The sequence below is a fragment of the Lutjanus erythropterus genome, chromosome 22, assembly GCF_056507025.1.
Source record: "Lutjanus erythropterus isolate fLutEry1 chromosome 22, fLutEry1.hap2, whole genome shotgun sequence".
NCBI lineage: Eukaryota > Metazoa > Chordata > Actinopteri > Lutjaniformes > Lutjanidae > Lutjanus > Lutjanus erythropterus.
Window position 1 is genome coordinate 4,400,540 of NC_139338.1, and position 21,436 is coordinate 4,421,975.

General features: G+C 38.8%; 1 protein-coding gene across 1 annotated transcript in view; it reads right to left on the reverse strand.

The window, feature by feature from the left end:
• The window catches only part of tmtc1 (transmembrane O-mannosyltransferase targeting cadherins 1), a 212,900-nt gene extending 191,941 nt beyond the window's left edge, over nt 1–20,959 (reverse strand). Inside the window, exon 1 of the mRNA XM_084711318.1 lies at nt 20,479–20,959. Coding sequence (XP_084567444.1) covers nt 20,479–20,774 — 296 coding nt within the window. The 5' untranslated portion in view covers nt 20,775–20,959. The remainder of the gene's footprint in view (nt 1–20,478) is intronic.
• Between the last annotated feature and the right edge of the window lie 477 nt (nt 20,960–21,436).

The window sequence follows — 21,436 nt, forward strand, 5'->3', positions numbered from 1 at the left end:
AATAAAGTAAAAACTTGTTCTAAAAATTTGTTCTGAAATTTGCACTGAAATGCCTTTAAGTATATGTTTAATTAAAACAGAACTTTTCAACATTATCATATCTTAAAATGCTTCAGTGCAAATGCGTGTAACCAATCAGACGCAGTTGTGGGCGGGACACTTAGTAATACACTAGGATGGTGATTACAGACAAAGAAAAGCGGTTCCATAAGTGCACATTTTTAAATTAATTTAACTCATCAGCAATTGTACAGAAAAAAAAGATTCAGACTATTGTAAAAATGCTGAATATCAGAGCTGTTAATCGACCAGGCCGATAATTGATCAACCCCAGCATCACCAATGACTGACAGTCACTGACCACTGAGCCCTCCACCATGGTAACACTGTGATTTAAAAGTGCTCTGTATTTGAGGTAGTGTGTCCCCTCAGAGTTGCTGTAAGGCAGGAGTTGTTGGCAAAGATCAGCTTCTGACATGTGAGAGAGAATCAATCAATCAATAAGACAAATGGAATGACACATGCTGTTTGCTGTTGGTTATTAGAGCTTGAGATCTGTACCTGATCCCAAGGGGATGCGTTTGGGTTCGGCCTTATTTCTCACTTATTTCACAGGCTTATGTGTCAGGGTAGTAGTAGTAGTAGTAGTAGTAGTAGTAGTAGTAGTAGTGAGTCAATAGTATAAAAGAATTTTAATTTTTCTCCCCAGTGTTGTCGTTCCCCTCCATGTATTGTTCCTGTCACTGCCAGCTCCTACTATTTGGTACATAGAGGAACGTTTTTGGACATATCAAAAACCTAATGCATTTAAGGCAAAATAAGGCACACATTTACACTGTTGAGGGCTTGAGGAACAAAATCAGCTTTCATATGATGTGAAACTTTTGGCCTGATGTCAGCAGGAAGGTACAGGTAAAAAGGCCATTAGATGGCACAATGGTAAAGAGGGAAATCTGGATAGGTTCTCAACTTTTCAACTCTGTCTAAATCCAGGAGTTGTTCTTTCTGGGTAGAGAAGTCAAAGATGTATCGTCCCATTAGGCAAATGGCTGTGAAAATTTACATTCACATGCGATTTATAGTAGATTTTTTAAATGTTGCTTGTTGCTTTTGAAAGGCATGTTTTATTTAAGTCTATGAGAAGCATGATACAAATAAACTGTATCTTCATTGGCAGCCAATAAACCTGCATGTCTTTGGACTGAGGGAGGAAGCCGGAGCACCCTGAGAGAACCCACACAGACGCAGGCAGAACATACAAACTCATTACATTTCAGACTTCAGGCGATCCGTCACTCAGATCCTCTCACTCTGGTAGGATCCAACACTGTGCTTTTAACATGACAGCAATGCTGACAGTGCAAGTTAGCAGATCTGACAGCGCTCTCACTGACATCTTAGGAAACTTGTCCTACAAGCAGAGTCACAGCAGTGGCTGTGTTCACCAGTCTGGGGAAAGTATGACTTACTTATTACTTCCCTTGTCCTGATCATGCAGGCACAAATTTCTCATTTTGGGTCTCAAGCTTTCTATCAAATCCAATATTGTCAAAATTTTGGCTCTGTGACAGCTTGGCAGAGCCGATGACAGCACAGAGGAAAACATGACACAATGATGGGAAGTAAGACAAAGACAACTTGATTGGTATTTGGGGAAACAATTCAATCCAGTCGACATCCCACAACACACAACAGAAACATATTTGAGAAGCCTTCAGTGGATGAACAAACAGATCTGACAGCTTTTGTCAGAGTTTTTCTGTCAGTTTATACTGAGTTCTGGTGTGAGGTTTATCCTCGAGTAGAAGACTCAGTCACTCACAGCTTGAAAAGTTTAGAAAATTAAACCTTGAGGAAATTGCCTTAAATTCCACTGGTGATTGCTACAAGTCGAGGAAATGTCAAGCTGAGTGACAAATCAAAATTTATAATTCAGAATGAACTGAATCTACATACATAGGCGCCATCTCTGGGGGGGCATTGGGTTTTATGCCCCCAAAAGTTAAAGACCCCTGAGTCTTGGGGCAAAGCAAGAAAAAATGTAGTTGTAAAATAGCCATAGACTAATAAATTTAATTGGCATTTACAGGAAAGGAAAATAAAGTCATAGCATGTTGCTATCTATTTTCATGCAGGCTGGTGTGTGTTTTGTTGCTTTTATGTGTTACCGGCTGAGCACACCGAGCACTTTAATTAAAGCATGAATTCAAAGTGCCATGAATTCAAGCACTTCCAGTCATTAATGCACTTAATACAGTTACTTTTGGCTCTACCATCTCAATGAAACACACAACACAATGTCTGCTACCAGCTCTGTGTGGAAATACTTCAAAATATTAAACAATGAAGATGCATTAGAGGGATAAAATGCCATGGACTGAGGTTTGCTGCAACATTTGAAATATCAGACAACATTCCAGGTGAAGCCTGAAGTTTCAAGAACAATAATGTCTATGTCTACATATATTCAAAAGAGATCAGAGCACTATCACTGTCAATATGGTGCTTTATTGTCAATGTGCAACCGTAAGCAGTTCTGCACTTCACCACTTAGTAACACACTGTCTGTCTGTTGGACTGACAGAACCAAGAAATCAGCTGGAATGTATTGATTTTACATTAGAACAACAAGCAAAGAGGGACCAGACTACAGATGCACTGGTGAGCGTTGGTGACTGACAGGAATAAATGCACAGCAATTCAGTGGAAAGCCATAAGTTACATTGCAGGTTTGTTTTTTAAGCAAGATCCAATAGTAAGTTAAAGTGACATCACTTAACATAATGTAAGTAAATGAATTTTAGGATGTTTAAAGCTCAGCTGACCATGCAAGTTTCATCTGTGCCAAAACAACAGTAAAAGTCTCAACAGCAGGCAACCTAAAAGACAACAATGATCGACCTCCCTGTATGAAATTGCTGAGAGAAGTAATCAACATCTTAATAATTTAGCGATTCTTGCTTAGAGAAAGGTCTTGGGTTCATTAACATCCAAAGGATCGATCCTTTTGGGAGCTTTAATGTCATGAGCAAGCTTCCTAAGTGCAATATTGTTTCTTTCCTGAAGGTGTCACTATAAGGAAAGTGCAATCAGTGTCAAAAATGAAAAGGGCCAATCCTCTGGAGAACATGAAAGTGCTCTGTAACAGTGATACTTCATGGGTAAAAGAAAAAAGTGCAACGAGAGGTCAGGTTCTTCAGAGATTCAAACAGGAAGGCAGTTCCACAGGTGTAAACAACAAACAACTAATCACAGCTTTGTCAGCCAGATTAAGAATGGCTACATCCACTTCCTACATAACTAGCTAGTTACTACATCCATAGAAAACTGTGATTTTTCAGATTTATTTTTAACATGTCATGTTGGGTTGCAACATAAAAAAAAAGCAGCATAGAGGCGACAGACAATATGTTACAGCAGTTACTTCTGTATATCTTCAATCTCACTTTCAAACTGGCACATTAGCCAATAAAAAGTACCGATCAGCTACCATATGTATTATGTTTTAAAAAGCTGTATACTACTAATCTTGAATCGATGTGATATGATTGCAATCATTGTTGTGCTGTCTAGCTCAGATTAAACTCTTTAAAAAATATTAATACAAACGTAGAATGGATGTCAAAGCGCACAAGATGTTGCTGGGAATTAGCAGGGTCCTGTTTCAGGGTTAATAAATAATGATATCCGTATTGGAACAAACCTAAATGAGAATTTGTTGCTGAGATGATAAAGAATCTCAGAAGTTACTGGAGTGGGGTATTGTTTAAAAAATTCCAATGCCAGCACCAATACCAGTACAGTAAAGTGATACCAATACCAGTGGAGTACCTCTTTTGATACATCTTTTTTTTTTCTTTTTTTCTTTTTTTTACCATCGGCTGCAAGCAAAACCATACAAATATTAATTTTCTTCTCAATCTGGGTACCAAAAGGATTGAATGCAGGTGTTGTCTGACTATAGAAATTGTGATACTACTTGGTATAGGGTTGTTTCAATTGATAGGAATGGACTAATTATTTCGAGCGCAAGAAGTTACTAATGAAGGTGACAAGTCTTCATAGCATTTGCCAAAAAAATGGGCAAAAATGTGTGTGTCCGCCTGTGTTTCATAATAACAAAAGACCCTTGACTACTACTGAGCCATTTGACCCTGGAACGAATGTCGATTGTACCTTTTCCCTCTGAAGACAAAAGCAAAAAGGGGCTTCAGACAGCAGCACAACAATGTTTTTTTACTAGGAATAAGAAACCTACTTGTCCCTGTACAAATTGTTTTATTAGCGGTTATTAAATAACAACAAAGACTAATGTTATTTGTCATATTTACCCTGGGGCTGCAATGTCTATAAATAACAGAAAATAGAGAAAATAGAGAAAAATGTCCATCCCAGTTTTTAAAAGTCCAAGGTGAACTATGAATAGTGGGGAATCTTCATAAACAACATTTTCTTCCATTCTGCATGAAAAATTACTTTAACAGTTAAGAGATTACAACAAATAGTTTAATAGTTTAATTCTTTTTTACCACTTGCCTTGGTCGGGCAAATGAGGTGCCAGATTTACTTGCCCTACTTGGAATCTTATTTGCCTCTGGCAATCAGGCAGGCTTTATTGTTGAGGTCAGGGAGTCGCCAGAATTATTGGGGATCATTCTCTGAGGAACATCCACAGCAGAGTTCAAGGTGTTCTCACCCGTAGCTGTTGAGATGTATCTCTGCTGTTTGATGAACCAACAACGCCGCTCTAAGGCCCCACCGCTAGCAGAGCAAAAGTAAAATGATGTGGCGTGAGCAACATTTTGAAAGGGAGCTTGCACGACCCGATGCAATCGTTTCCAGCGAGACAGACGCAGTGTCCTCTCTGGCTGTCAGGCTGGAGAGGTGAAGGAGAGATAATTGAGCCCTGTCTCTCTGCGGGTTAGTGACCATACAGCAGCAGCATGATGACTTGTGTCCTTTACTCTGATATTCTGCTATGCCGGAGACTGGGCCGTGACCCAAAGGAAGGTTGCAAGAATACTAAAAATAGGCTGTTAATTATTCTGGGGAGCATTGCATCAGCAGTTAGCAGCTATGGTAATTTGCCTTACCAAATCCCTGCAATGTAAAACAGGCTGAATAAAACACTGCAGGCATGAGGGGCAGACAGATGAAAACAGGGTGAAAATGCTTTAGATAAGCTTTGAACCTCTTCTTGAAATAAAGGGTGGCAGATAATTAAATTGCTGCCCTGGATCCTTGAACTTCAGGTAATAACTTTTAAATTCTGAAGCAGATAAACAGCGACTGGCAGATGAAGCCCTCACAGCGCCTGAGTCAGCTTCTGTCGCACTCCAGGGCGTCATCTATCACTTTCTCACCCTCCTTCTTTGTTATTTCTTATTTTTCACTCTTCATCTCCTGCTCTTGTCTCCTCCTATTATCTGCTGTGACTGTGTCCTCCTCCTCCTCATTTTCCAGAAGAGCATCCGTCACCACTTCTTCCATCGCTGTCTTGTGTCATCTGTCCTCGTGTTTCTATTTTAATCGCATGGCCTCTCGCTATCTCTCTCTGCCCGTGTCTTTCTCTCTCCCTTGTTTTCTCACCATAATCACTGCTCAGTTCGCGGTGCGCATCAGGCCCCGGCTATAAAAAGTGCCTTCAGGCTGCCTTGTTTGTGTGTATTTACTCCTTCTTCTGCGCGTCCTTCACCTTGATCAGGGAAAAAAAAAGCCCTGCAGTGTTCACTGGCACAGAAAAGACAATGCTGGACTGACTGCACAGTCCCCATAGATTCACCGCAGGATTGTGTGTGTGTGCGCCTGTGTGTGGGGGTGTGCTCTTGTAGACAAATGCACAGAGAAGTGACCCCCAGGCCACAGGTGTTGGTGGAGTGTTCCCATCTGTTCCTCTGCATGCATAAAAAGTCCCTCCTCTGATGATTGTGGGAGCAGCTCGTGATTCGTTTCATGCAGAGCAGAAGTCAGCCGGAGCTGTCCATGCTGAGCAAGAGAACAAAGTCAATCAGCGTCTGATTTGTTATCAGCCTGCTAACTTCAATGAATTTTAAAACGGAACAAGCTAAACCGTTCACGACAGCCTGGATCTGGGTGCTTTTCAACAGTTCATCCAGCTACAGTGCTCTGCTGTTTTGCCCACGTTCTCGTTCAACTGATTCTGCATCACCAATCCATCAACATGTCTGGTATCTTCACATTTTTGCGCACATTAAACACAGATTTTCATGCTTTAAAGCCCCTTTTACACTGTACAAAAAAACCCACTAACACCCGCTACCATCTGGCTTTTGTCTTCAACAGGAAAGGGTAGAATCAGTATTCACTCCCAGGTCAAATGACTCTGCAGGAGACGTAGATATTTATCATCTCCAGCTCTGATGAGCGGTCATCTAAACATGAAACCCAAGCAGAGGAGGTATTTTCACTGAGCTACAGCTGCAGCAATTAATCAATTAATCAATGATTGATCAATTCTTAAAATAATCACCAACTATTTTATCGCTTTGAATCATTATTTTAAGAAAAAAATCATCAGTGATCCACCACGCATGCTTGCACTAAGATCTAATAATACTGATGATTGTTGAACATTACATGTTGTAGGCATGAAAAACACTACGTTCATGTTACATCTAGAGACAGGGACTATTTTGTTTTGTTTTGTTACAGCTAACCTGTTAGCTCATTACATTCAAATTGTCCACCAGGATGGAAGCCCCGGCGTATCCTCCCCTTGGCTTTGAAGCGTCAAACTACTTGGTAAAGGTCTCGACAAAAAGTGTTGCTCTCATACTGAAGTCAACCATCGTTAGCACTCTTGAAAAATTGTAGGACCATGCTCTGCCTTTGTCAGCCGTTTGACCTGCAGCAGTGACTGTGATGCAAAGCTTATGGAGCCACTTAAAGTGCTTGAAGTATCACAATGAAACAATTGTAGAGGTATGTTTAGACAGAAGTGTTCACATGCTGAGCTCTCACTGAAGCATCTTTGCATCAGTTGGTAACATCCCAAACAAATCTGCATCTAATTGCATCTTTCTGTTGTCTTGACTTCGTATGCAGGTGCACTGCCTTTTTTTTTGCATTCTGTCTTTACACAAGAGCATCGCAGCAGAATCTACAGGAGCAGTTTCATTGATTCTGACTGAGGGGGGATCCACACCTTGGTTAAACACATTCAACAGAACCTTGCTCCAACTGTTAATTCAGCTGTATATGTTGTGTATTTGTAATATTCATACATATTCATTTTTCTTCTACTAAACTACTATTAACTCTGATCAAAAAGGCAGTCCCTCCAGGATTTTGCTTTTCTGGAATTGCTTTAAGGCATTTTTTGCAATACAACTGCAGGCCCATATGAAAATTGCAAAGGAAAGTTGCAAATTTTTTCAGATAATTCATTAAAAATCAAAGTCAGCTTGTTCAAGGGAGAACAAAACCACTCTCTGTTCTGAGTGTTCTGACTAACCTTTCTAATAAGGCTCAGAATTACAAGAATTATAGAAATCTGCTTTATCTGTCATTGAAGAATTGCACCCAGGGGGTATTTCACAAACAAGATCAAATTCTAAAAGCCCACAGAACATTGATTAAAAAAACATAATAATAACAATGACAAATGTTGTGTTATTTTCAGTACCTGTGAAAAAATTGAAAAAAATATAAACAAAAAAATAGTGAATAATAAAACAAAACAAGAGTCGGTTCACTGAGACATACATGTATGATGTTTGTGCAGGGGACTGCTGAAATTGATGAAAAGATGATAAAATTTGCGGGAAAGCTCTGACACTTGCAATAGAATATGTGAATAAAGTCTGATTTTTATCTAAATGTTACTACTTAAGACCTTCTTAAGGGAATACCCAGGACCTGTCTTTTACTTTCAAAATCTAATCTTTCAAATTGTTATTTGGTGTGACAGAAGTTTTAGCACTGCATTATCATTAGCATGCTTTTACCATTGCTTGGGGATCCTTCAGGGTCTTCCTGATTGTCTAACACCCTGTCTGATAATGTGTCAAAATAAAATGTCCCATAAAATTGTTCCAGATTGCTTGTTATCCCAGATGACAAATACCTGACTGCCAGTTTAGGGACAGAATGCCCCAAAGCATAACAATCAACTGGATGTAATATTTTATGTAAAATTTAAATACATCACTGGGAACACTCTTACAAAAATGCCTGTGGCAGAGATTTTAGGTTTTATTTGACTGACAAGTTTTGGAGTTTTTTGTATTTCAACATGAGGTCGGCACAGTTATCCACAATGACATTTTCTGACTATAAAGTCTAATAATTCTTAAAGGTGCAATAAATAAGATTTTTGCTTAAAACAATAAAAAAATAATAGAATGTGAAGAAATAACAGTTTTGATGTTATTTCAAGACCTTTATTTTCATGTGATGAAAATACGTGCTAATAAGCTAGCCCCACCTTATCCCGTCTCTAATAGCACTTTGTAACGGCGATAGTGAAAAGGCGATAGTGGGATGCTATAGCTCAGGCTGTAGTTTCAGCTGGGAGACATTCCACAAGCTCTATTTACTTTTAAGTCTACTAAATTATCAAATTAAGCTCACAAAATGTCAAGAAAGAAAATATCACAATCCATGCAGACTCAGGTCAGCTACTAGGACTGCTAGCTGCAGGGCTAACTGAACTAGCTAACGGCTGCCACAGTAGGCAGCAATTAGTGTTTAGTTTAGTGACATACTGCCTCCTATTTGTTTGGAGTATGACTTTGACAGGACGCTGATGCTTACACACTGAATCTTTAAACTTTGTAACAACCTCAATACATTTTCATATCATCTGCATTTAATTTTAGTAGAAATTCATTCTTTAAGAGTTTTTCTATAAGAAATACATGTAATTTATGAATTGGATTGCTTTAATGTTTTGAACTTCTTGTCCCAGACAAGAATTCACAACTTCATACAAAAAAATACAATACCTACTGATGATGTAAAAATATGCTATTATAAGGATCTTTGTTTCAAAATATATTTTTTATGAATATGCTGCTTTAAAGTTGTGTCCCATATTTCTGTGAACTCGATTTCACCAGGCATAAAAAGGTTAATCTTTACCCTAAGGTCTCCTATCTCACTTCTAGGGCTTTTCCACCATCACTTTTGATTGTGCTGAGTGAAACTGTATTGCACTGATTTGCATTTCCATTACCACTTTTATCGCACTGAGCAGCGTCGAGCCGTGCCTAAGATGGGCTTACTCTGGCGTGGGGCCAAAACAAACCTGACCTGCCTCCAAGTGGACTGCAGTGACATCTCACCGACCACGGCCAATGCAAGATGACCCTCCTTTTCGTAAATTTGTTAAATAATATCAACATAGTAACATAGTAACCACAGCTCTGTAGCCCTCCTGAATCAAAGCTAAATGAGAATGATGGTTTGAAAATGTGTATTTTGATTAGCATTAAGAAAACTCTTAGCAACTTTAAAAAATAAAATGGCTGCTCACTACGACTATGCTGTGAAATGAAAAAATATGACATAATGTCAACTGTGTAAAACAAAGCTGACATCAATAAAAGCAAGAGTTTGATCTTTTAGAATAAATTTCCCAGCATTATTGTAGTAAAAGAGTAAAAGTCAAACCTCCTCAACATACGATTCTGTCCCACTTCTGAAGAATGAGTGGTTTAATAAATGAACTTTTTATAAACATTGTCCTTGTTTTTTACTTCATGAATGGCTCTGGACATCACATCATTTGCCTGTGTGCACATGCACTGTCTGCTCTGCTGTCCACATGTGTTTTGAAGTACATAACAGCCTGAATTGATGAAGTTGTGCACTGAGCCTCTGTCAGCTGTAGGTCCACTGATCTGACTCCAATCTGTGATACGGAGCCAAAAATCTTCACTTCTGTCGGGCAAATGATCATACATCATGCTGAAACAGATGCAGCATGGAAAATGCCTGTGAGGTCATTTTAGCTGAAATCTGGGACTCAAAAATATTTGTAGACACACTCACAACACACAACTTGGCCCTGAATGTGCCAGATGCAAAACATCCCACATGAACGCAGCCATGTCAGCTATCTCTAATTATGGCCTTATCAATAATTTTCACGTCAGGAACTATTTTCCATTCACCAAATGTTATCTCTTAATTCCTTTAATTATGCAAAGTCCTGATAGCATTTGGAGTTGAACAAGTGCTGCAGGGAGAGAAAGAGCAGAGAAAATGAGCCTGACAGTCACTGTGACCTGACTTACCCTGTAATGGTTATTTCTCCACACACAGAGTGACGTGTGTGTGCCTTTTCTTAGCTACACCTTTCTCCACATGCACACAGCAGCTGCAGCAGCTGAGGGTGAAGGGTTGAGCTACAGGCGATCTCACGCATGAGGAAAAAAAGAGTGTGGCTACACATGTGAAGTGGCATCCTTCACATGATGAGGTAATGAAGGCGGTGTGGAGGAGCCGATGGCCAAACAGGCCTCGAAGCTGCGGCCCAAAGCCCTGTAGATCAGAGGTGACAAAAGTACACACATTCTTTACTCCAGTGGGGTAAAAGTACTGACTCAGGCGGGATTCAAACCCACGGCTGCAGCAGAGGACTCACAGCTCCTGCACATGGTGCACGCGCTCTACCAACCAAGCCACCCAGGAGCCCCTTGGTTTCATCTTTTACATCATTTTTTGTATTGTTACTTCTTTTACATTTTTTCCGTCATGTTACATATTTTATGTCATTTTCATTTTGTTTGGTCTTTGACGTTGTTTTCATCACATTAGGTATTGTTAAACTGTTTTCATTTCATTTCATATTCTTATGTTATTTTCATCTTGTCATGTATTGTTACCTTTTTCATTTTATTACGTATTCTTGTGTCATTATAATTTTACTACATCTTTTACATCATTTTCATCTCGTTACGTCTTTCACATTGATTTCATCTTGTGTCTTTTAAGTAATTTTTGTCTTTTTACACCTTTTAAATACTTTTCATTTTATTATGTCTTTTTAATAATTTTCCTCTCAGTACATCTTATTGCTTCTTTTAAGTAACTTTTGTCTTGTTATGCCTTTTTGTTGTTTTCTCCTTGTTACATTGTTTTTGTTTCATTACATCTTACCACGTCTTGTTACATCTTTTCAGAAGTTTTCATCTTGCTGCGTCCTTTTTGTTGTTTTCGTCTCGTTACAGGTAATTACATCTTCTTACATCTTTTAAGCGGATTTTGTTTAGTTACATCTGTTTTACGTGACTTTCACTGATGGATGCATCATGGAATCGTCTTTTCTGTGGTTTATTGTTCCATTTATTTAGATTGAAGTCAGTCTTGATGTTGGAAAATCAGCCCCAATTATGTAAAAATAAATACTCTAGTTAAATAGTTACTGAAAAGTCTAAGTATGACATCACTATATCACTACTATAACCAAGCATGTGTGTTTAGTTACTTCCCACCTCTGCTGAACATCCCCTCCAGAGTGAGCAATAAGGCAACACCTGTCACTCCTGAAAGATCGCCGTCTCCTCCGCTGTCTCCGGCCATTACTGAGGCTCTGCTGTCTGCAGCACACACTCATCATTAAGCTGTGTGTGTGTGTGTGTTTGTGAGAGCAGATGCTCCTGCAGAGCTGGAAGCCACGCCGTCCGTCCTCAGGAGGAGCATTAAGGCGCAAATATTTTCTTCAACAACTGTAATACTAGAGGGAGGACTGGCGAGCAGCTGCTTGAGAGGTTGTAACGCTGTTGGCTAATTAGACTGAGCATCATCAAGCAGTGAAACCATCCTGCTGCCTGACCACACACACACCAGGGTACACACACTCTCAGTCAAGGACTCGGTTTCAGTTATCTTAAGTGTGGGGTGAGCTGATGGAGCTCCGCCTGGGGACACATTATGTCTGTCACCATGCCGGCCAATCACATCCCCCAACACTCCTCTTGCTCTACTCTAAATGAGGTCTGCTGGAAAAATAGATCCAGAACCTGAGAGGAGGAGCAGCTAGTTCTGGATGCTGTTGTCTTGCCATTAAAGGAACAGTTACACATTTTGGAAAATATTTGTTTGTCTGATATATGTGACATCTTATACATATCACAATTTTCATTTAACATTTAGTCAAATTTATCTGTATTGTTCCCATTTGGATACATGCTGTATGTTTTTAACTTTGCCATGAGCTTAGTTTAGGGTTATCAGTTTGCTCATCTAAAGCCCACAATTCAACACATTATATCTTGCTTGTTAAATCCATTCAAAAAACAAAGTATAAAAACAACACACAGTCATTTTACAGGGGGGTTCTGGTTCTAACTATATCTTAGCATTGTTAACTTAACAAACAGCTTATTGACACATTCAACACTAGGATGGTTTTAGTGTCATGCTTCTGGCTACCTGACATGTGAAGTCAATATTCACCGTCTTTTGAACAACTGTCTGCTGCTGTTAGAGCATGAGAACAGAGTTTGTGTCTGGAAAACCAAAATAACAAGTTAACAGAGGCAAAAAAAAAACTTTGCATGTCTACAAGAAAACATAGAGCCGCATAATTCTCTGTGGGTTTTTCATCACAAAAGATACTTATTTTTGGATTATTCAAATCACCACAGTATACAGTACTACCAGCTGATTTTTATTATAATTCTGAATTTGGCAAACACTAAATTTGTATTCAGTTTGCAATCAAACCCTCTCCTGCATTCCAGTGATCTTTGCACCAATGTTTGACAAAGGAGGGGAGTCTCTGAGGAACAAAACAAGTGATTAAGTTTCCCGAGTTCTGTAAAAATATATATCACTGACAACAGCACTGATTCTAGCAGGGTCACCTCTGTTGGTCATGTGACCCGGAATGTCCTTGTTAGGGCCAGGACAGCAACTCATCATTTTGATTAATCTGTGTATTATTTTCACAAATAATCTTTTAATTTTAGTTGATAAAATGTAAAAAAAAAAAAAAAAAATGTGAAAATGCTTGTGACAATTTCTCAGAGTCCAAAGTGACGTCTTCAAATTGGTTCTTTTGTCCAACCAACAGTCCAAAACCCAAAGATTCTTCATTTACTGTCAGAAATGACAGACCTGCAAATCTGTGAAGCTGAAACCAGGGAATATTTGGCATTACTGCTTAAAGGGATAGTTCACCCAAAAATTCAAATTCAGTCATTATCTACTCACTCTCATGCTGACTGAAGGTCACGTTTAGTTTTAGTTAGGTTTTAGTTTTGTAGTTCACAAAACACTACTGGAGTTTCGCAGGAATACTGTGTTGCAGAATCTCCCAGACAATGAAAATGAACGGTGACCAGTTTTCAAACGTTAACATCCACAGAAAATAAAATGCCTCCATACTGCTCATCTGGTGTAATTCAAGTCTCCTAAAGCCCCAACATGCTGTTTACTTGCACACACACACCCTCACACCACACAGACCCAGATCAGATGGTGTGCAAGGATCTAAGGATCTACAGTGAAGATTTAAGCCAAAAACATTCTGTTATTTAATATCTCAATGCAATTATTTTTACCTATACTACAACTGCAACATGCTTTGCGATATTAGAGGAAAGGATCATTTTTACATTCTTACATAATACTTATTACATAAATCTTATTTTCATTGAAAAACACATTAAAACAATAATGGTGTGTTATTTTGTTCAGGGATCTGTACTAAATAAAGATGTTTCCTGAACACTAGAGAACGATGTGTTGGCCAGAACAACCCTGCAGCACCACAATATTTGACTTAAAATATTTTGTCACACATTTTCCCTTATACAAATATTGTGCATCCTGCAATTTGGACTAAAAAACTAAACCTAACCTTCAATCAGCATGAGGCTGAGTAGATACTGACAGAATTTTCATTTTTTGGTGAACTATCGCTTTAAAAACTGACTGAAACAATTAATCGACTCATTAAATGCCTAATCACTGCAGCTCTAGTATGGTCCTCTGAGAGTCCTGAGTTAGAAAAAGTATTTTTAAAACTGCAGAGTAACAAATGTTACACATGCTGTGAACCTGGTCACCACAAATGTTCCACCACACAGTGTCCCTTTTGTAAAAGAAAATAACAACTTTGTCTGAGTAAGAGCTCATTAATCGTGTGTGTGTGTGTGTGTGTGTGTGTGTGTGTGTGTGTGTGTGTGTGTGTGTGTGTGTGTGTGTATACCAGCTGTAGGCCACAGCCTGTGTCAGCAGCAGTCCTGTGTTGTTGTTTTTTAACCTTTCCTGCTTTCTCATTGCTGCTGCGTTCACTGTCTCTGCGCTCTGTGATCTGTGAACAGTCTCTGAACAGATTATCACCATGAAGCATCAGTGACTGTCTGTCCACACTTTCTCTCACGCCAGCAGTCTGCTGCTGTTTGCCTCACTCAGGACTGTTCCACAACACTGTCACTTCTCATTCACCTGTCGGCCCGCTTGAATAAAAGTGGCAAAGTCGCACACGCTCGGTTTCAAGCCTCCTTGTTAGAGAACATTCACCCTGCTGCTGCTGAAGAGCCCTTGAACAAAGAATCTATGACTGCTTTTCTGTAGCTCAACCTAAGATCTGACCTGTCACTCAGACTAATGAACACACTGTAATTCATTTGAACAGTTGATGTAGTCATGTACATAACAAATCATGAGTCTGACTTCATTTCCAACATTAGTATACTTGTATTAAAGTCCATCAGAAATGTTCTGGAGAGAGTAAAGAGCATTTTTCTGCTTTTTCCCTCATTTAAATGATTTCCCTTAACCTGTGACAGGGGGTCAATAAAACAATTCAATATGCTAACTGATTGATGTTCATGTCCTTGAGCAGGACGGTATCATCAAGCGTGATATGTCTATTGTACTGTACTCTACTGCTGTGTGCCATTTTCAAGTAACAGTTCTCTTGCTTATTAGTGTGAGCTCTCCGTGTGCAGTTTGAAGGTTATGTTCAATCATAATCAAAACAAACAGTGTAGCATCATAACATAATTTATTGATTTTTGCCCAGCCTGGCTTACAGCAGCCTCATCGCCACACACCTGAATCACCATGTAATTTTACAACGTAGGAGCTGATGCTAAAGCTGCAAAGATTAATTGAAAAATCGATCATTAAATTAAGCACCGACCACTTTGGTAAACGGCTTAAGCAATTTTTTTAAGAAAAAAAAGTCAGAATTCCCTCATTCCAGCTTTTTAAATGTGAATATTTTCAGGGGTTTTTTTGTTCCTCTCTGACAGTAAACTGAATATCTTTGAGTGGTGGACAAAACAAGACATTTGAGGACGTCATCTTAGTCATCGTGGACCAAACTATTTATACAGTAGTACGAGACAGTTTTCAGGACTTAGAGCTATGCACCAAAAAGTACTAAGTACTAGTACTTATATTAGGGTTGTTCCGATACTGATACCAGTATCAGAAATACCTCTGATACAGCCTAATATGCTGCCTTGGGTCTTGTTGTTTACGTGAGTCTATGCACTAATCGGATACCACATAAATTTTTAGCCCTGAAACGGGTCCTTCATTCTTCCAGGCAGCGTTCTATGTGCCAGTTTTTTGTTTGTTTGTTGTTTTTTTTTTTTTACCTGAGCAAGGCCAAACTACAGTGATAGTAATCATGTCACATCCATACAAGGGCAGGAGTATACAGCTGTTAAAGAATTATTATATATGCATACTCATATTTTTAGGGATGCACGAATAATATCAGGCCCAATAACATATTGGTCAAAAATAGGAAATCTATATTATTATTTATTATACCAATAATGAAATTGTAGAAGATAAATATCAGCTTCAATAACATCTGATTTGACAGATTATGTCAAAACATTTTCAGGCAAAATAAACTATAAAAGCTAAAGTATATCTGTTAAGTTCTAAGATGAACTTTACTTGAAAAACTGACAAACATTCTTAGAGTCAGAGCTGTTCTTTATTTTTGTTGTCATAGTGATGTCAGTTCGATTTGGTTCGGTCAGATCTGTGGAATACTAAATCACCACATCTGAAGCTTTCTTACCCTCGGCTGTGATGAAAACTACAGATTATATCAACTTGTTCTTAGCATAGCCTTCAATAACATGAAGTTATCAGCCATATTAAAAGTATTGGCCATTGGAAGCAGGTTACTGTCAGTTATTGGTTTTGGCTGAAAAAAATCCATATCAGCCATGCCTAATATTCTTTAACACACTGGTACTTGATCAGTACTCAGTATCAGTGGTTTTTAGAGAGTTCAGGTATTGGAATTGGTGTCTGGAAGGAAAAAATGATATCATAACACTACTATTTGAAACACTTCCCGTGGTTTCCTACTGTATGTCTTATGCAGGAGCATAACTTTGGACACCAAGCCCATGTTCTCTGCCACTGTTTATCACAATTTCATGTTTTTGTCAACAAAGCTGCAGTTCAGTTAGGAGGAGAATGAATAGCCTTGATTATATTCTGGACTTTGAACATATCTTAGATGTGTCCAGCATTACACTCTTAACGCTGCATCCTCAAAAAAAAAAAAAAAAAAGACAGCTGACAGTCTTGGAGACACTGTTTCTCAGCTCTGTTTCAATCCACTTTTGCATCAGCAGCGAGGCTCAGTTTGGCTCATTTCCCCTCATTTAGGAACACTGTGTGGGCTGTCCTCTTTTTCTCATGCAATCACTGCAACATAATATCATTTCTAACACAATCCCACCCCGTTCTGTTCTGTTCTGCTCTGGATGCCCGCCTGGTTCCTCCAACTGAAACCCTGCGCCAAACTGAGCGCAGCCAGCAGACCCGCCCTCCTGGAGCAAAGCATGCCGTGTTTTCCCAGCGTCAACCGCCGTGTCCACAACTTTTACAACACCCACACCTCCAGCTCCACCGCCATGGAAGTGAGAGTCCTACAGAGCTGAGCAACAAGTTCCATATAAACCCTTTTTCTCTTCTCTCTCTGTGTATTTTTGGTTCAGTGTGATCTAAATTCCTTTAATACTCAAACCTGCCCACAGAGCAATTTTTCCATTGTAAAGACTTTTTAAAAATCATCACTGGTGAAAAGACACTAAGAAAAGGGTCAAAAGTGAACGTTCTGTATCAGAAGTTCAAGTCCTGTATTGGGTCTTCCACATATGCTCCCATCCTGTGCGGCCCATAGGGTAAGTATAGTACAGTCTTCCTTTCTCTGAGTGGCTAACTTCTGTTTTAGCCCTCCACTAACTTACATGGGAATAAAATCATTTAATTTTGTGGCTGTTATAGACTTTCCAAATGTTACTGGACTAAATGAATCAAATCCTGATTGTAAAATGAGCCATTTTGCAGAGGCTATGAGGTTAAAAATAGTGTATCCCTTTTAGAGCTGCTTCTTTCACAATGTAAGCATATGGGAACAAATCTTTTGGGCACTGTTGTGCATCATGTGACGCCATCATTACACAGTTTAGCTACAATGTCAAATTGGCCTCAAAGTCCAGCACTCTTCCTGGTAAGGATGCTCGATTATTGCAAAAATCATAATCATAATTATTTAGATTGACATCAAACTCACGATTATTAACCATGATTATTCATCGGTTTGAGAACATCATAAGCATCTATTGAGCTTTTTTAACACAATTACTGAACTTTCAATATATTAAATTGAAAAAGAAGAAATAAATAAAAACAAATAATAAAATGAAAAACATATAAATAAATAAAACAAACTTTTTTAATGATCATGGGTAGCCAAAAGCTTATCTGAAATTTGATTAATCACCCAGCCCTACTTACTTCCTGAGTCAAAGCTGTAATCACCAGACCAGTGACTAGGTACTTTACAGCATGACATTGGAGTGGATTTTTATTCCTGTCCCACCCCACTCCCACAAGAATACTCCTGTGCCGTGCAATTCCCAAAAGAATGGCTCCTGTCCCATTCCCTTCCTGTAAATCTACAGTCACATGCCTGCAAAAAAAATGACCACATTCTGTGATCAATAGTGAAACTGACTCATTAAATGCATTGAAATTATGTCTGCGTGTACGCCGCATGAGTGAAATATGACTTTGGACAAAAGCTTTCACACTCATCATCTGAGGTGGGTGAAAAGACGTCTTAAACGTTCAGACTAGAGGTGCCCTGAAACACATCATCATCTGTGTCTGTTCAACCAACACAATTATCTGTCTCTCTATTCAGATAGAGCACCAGAGATGGGTGTGGTTTATACCAGGAGCTGAGGTAAATTGGACAAATGTTGACATTTCTAACCCTAACCCTTCAACTCTTTACAATAGCTTACATCAAGAATGTAGACTGGAATATTCACTATCTTCTTTTAAGTCATCTCTCAAGATTCATTTTTACCGTCTGGTCTTTATCTGTTTCCTATTTTATCTCTCCTTTCATGCATATTTTTATCCACTATTTTATCTTTTTTTGCTGTTTTTATCTGTTTTATTTGTTATATGCCATGTTGTATTTCATTATTGTCCTGCTTGATTTTAATTGTCCCTTTTTGTGAAGCACTTTGTAAACATTTTTTGGAAGGTGCTATAAAAATAAAGTTATTACTATAATATTCATTGACAAATGCAATTCTGTTTTGCATTGGAAATAGAACCTTGTTACAGCAAAGATATAAAGGATATCCTTCAGTTGAAGAGAATCTTCTTAAATTAACATTATAATATTATTGCACTTTTAAAATTAGAGCCAGACCAATATATTGGTGGATGGATATTATCAGCCTGATACTGGCTTATCACAGCTGTGTCAGTCTATACAGGTATCAGCATATATGTTGTCCTATATGTACCCTTTAAATTAACAGAACATAATGTAGGTTTTTTTATTTGTCAGCTTTATATACAGCATTCTTTGATTTTTTTTTTTTTTATTCAGGTGTCATGCATGTATTTTGCTCTTTTTGTGTTGTTTTTTATTTCTAATTATTTCTAATGATTAAAATCTTGATGAAAGTTTACTGTGTCATTGTCGTGTTAGACTATGATGTTTATTGTTAAACTGTAAAATATCCTGTCTCTATTACAAATCTTTGCACAAGTGGTAATCACTTTTGAGGGATCATTGCAAAAAAAAGGTGTTATGTATATATTGTGTACTTTGAGTATTAAATTCTGTGCAAGAAATATCAGCTGATCTATCAACATCGCAATTTTTTTGCTCCCCAATATTGATATCGCTTTCTGCCCCAAAAATCCACTCTCGGTCAGACCCTAGTTAAAATTAAGTAACTGTACAAAAATGTACCAAAATGAAGATAAAAAGTAGTACTTTGACTGTTACTGCATTTCATTTTGAATTTTTTTCCAACTTCAGATAAAAGAAGTATCTGTTTCCATCACATTATTTTTCATGAATGACGTATTCGGATTCTGCTGCATCCCTAGTTCAGACTGAATATAAACTTGTTTTCAACTGGAATAAGGACAGTTCACCGCAAAATAACAAATACATATTTTTCCCCTGGCCTGGAGTGGTATTTATACATTACATTTTTTGGTGTGAGCTGCAGAGTTTTGGAGATATCGGCTGTAGAGATGTCTGCCTTCTCTCCAATATAATGGGACTAAATGGCACCCTGCTTGTGGTGCTAAAAGCGCAAAAAAAAAAACGGTGTCTCTTCCCCAAAATCAGGACCTGGTTACTCAAGATAATCCAGACCTTGTTGTGAGCAATTTGATGCAAGAACTACTTTTTCCCATTAAAGAAGAAAGTAGTTCCAGTAGCTTCTACTCCAGAAAGAAAGTAGTTCCTACATGAAACTGCTCTCTACAAGGTCTGTGGAATGTCTTGCTATTTACTTTTTCAAATGCATTTTTTAGCACTTTGAACACCAAAGGACTAGTGTCATTTAGTTCCATTATATTAGAGAGAAGGCAGACATCTCTACAGCTGATATCTCCAGAACTCTGCAGCTCATACCAAAACAGCATGGATTAATTGAAAGCACTACAGACCAGAAGAAAAATATGTATTTTTGATTTTAGGGTGAACTGTCCCTTTAAACTTGCATGGAGGCAGTGTTGTGGGCATGAGGACTGGGATGTGCTGGGACAAGTTGAGTGTGCAGCTGGCCAGCCAAGATGCTCTCCCTGCTTCAACTCTATTATATAAATATTTATAATGGGAGCATGGAGAAGTCTGTGTGATATTCCCATCATGCTCTTTCTGTACTTTGTAGCGACCACAGCACTCTCTGCCTTATATGAAGCCGCTATAAGACTCTATAAGGTGAAATATGTAGCTTGAATTGTTGTAAAGTTAACTGTGAGGCTGCAACAGCTTATTTCCAGAAGCGGACAGCTGTATGACGTCAGCTTTAATTGCACGCTCGTGCGATAGTTAGCCAGCGAACTGTCAGCACGCGCTCGTATCAATATCACTGCGATTTAAACTGAAGTAGCAGAAAGTGTTTGTTATCGGACCTCCGAGCGGAGGTGATGGAGGTGAAAACAGCGGAGTTTTCGGGGAGCGGTAGAACTTACTTGAAGGTGAGGATGCAGAGGGGTCTGTAGGACTTGTGGCTCGTGTTGTCCGCCATCCTCTTGCCCCAGAAGTCGTTGCTGAAGATGTTTCTGAGGCTGGAGCCCGGTCGGACGTCCGGGTTGTTGATGATAGCCCAAACATCGTCGTGCACCAACTCCCCGTGAAGAGAGTTGCTGTAGCACAGGGCGCACAGGGCGGCCAGCACGGCGTAGCGACCCGCAGCCCATACCGCCTCCGGCCGGACGCTCAGCCGCGGCTGCTGGCGGCCTTTCTTCTCCCGTGCCGGCGCTGTCATGTCGGGCCTGGCTTTTCCCGCGGCTCCGCTGGGCTGAGGATGAAGCTGGGGGTACCGGAGGATACGTCCATTCCGCCTGGCAGGTAGCGGCTCTGTGTGCTGTGGACTGCGGGGACGGTGTGCATGTGTTGTGCTGCGTTCATGGCCTGTCGGGAAACGTCGGACTTACGGCTTACAGCACAGGAGACTCGTGTTGTCATTTTCTTCATTTCTGTGGAGTCAAGGAAATGCTATAAAAACTACAAGTATGCAAATATAAAGGAAGATATATAAAAGAATAAATAAATTTGGAAATGTAAAGAGAAATAAACTTTTAAAAAATAAATATATGGAAATGTGAAGAGAAACATAAATATGGAAATATAAAGAATGCATAAAAGCATAAATAAATAAAATAAAAATGTGGACATCTGAAGAGAGCTATATAAAGACAAAGAAAATATAAAATAATAATATAAACATTTTCATTTACACACTTATTTGGTCATTATTTTTGTATATTTTGTCTTTTAATGTTTGTTTTTTTTAACATATATTTGTTTATCTTTCTGCATAGTATTAACTTGTAATATTTGTATATAATATTCATTTTTATTCCTTTGGTTTTTTTTTTCTTGTTTTTTCCCTGTTGCATTTGCTTGAACAAGGCATGCCATTAAAAA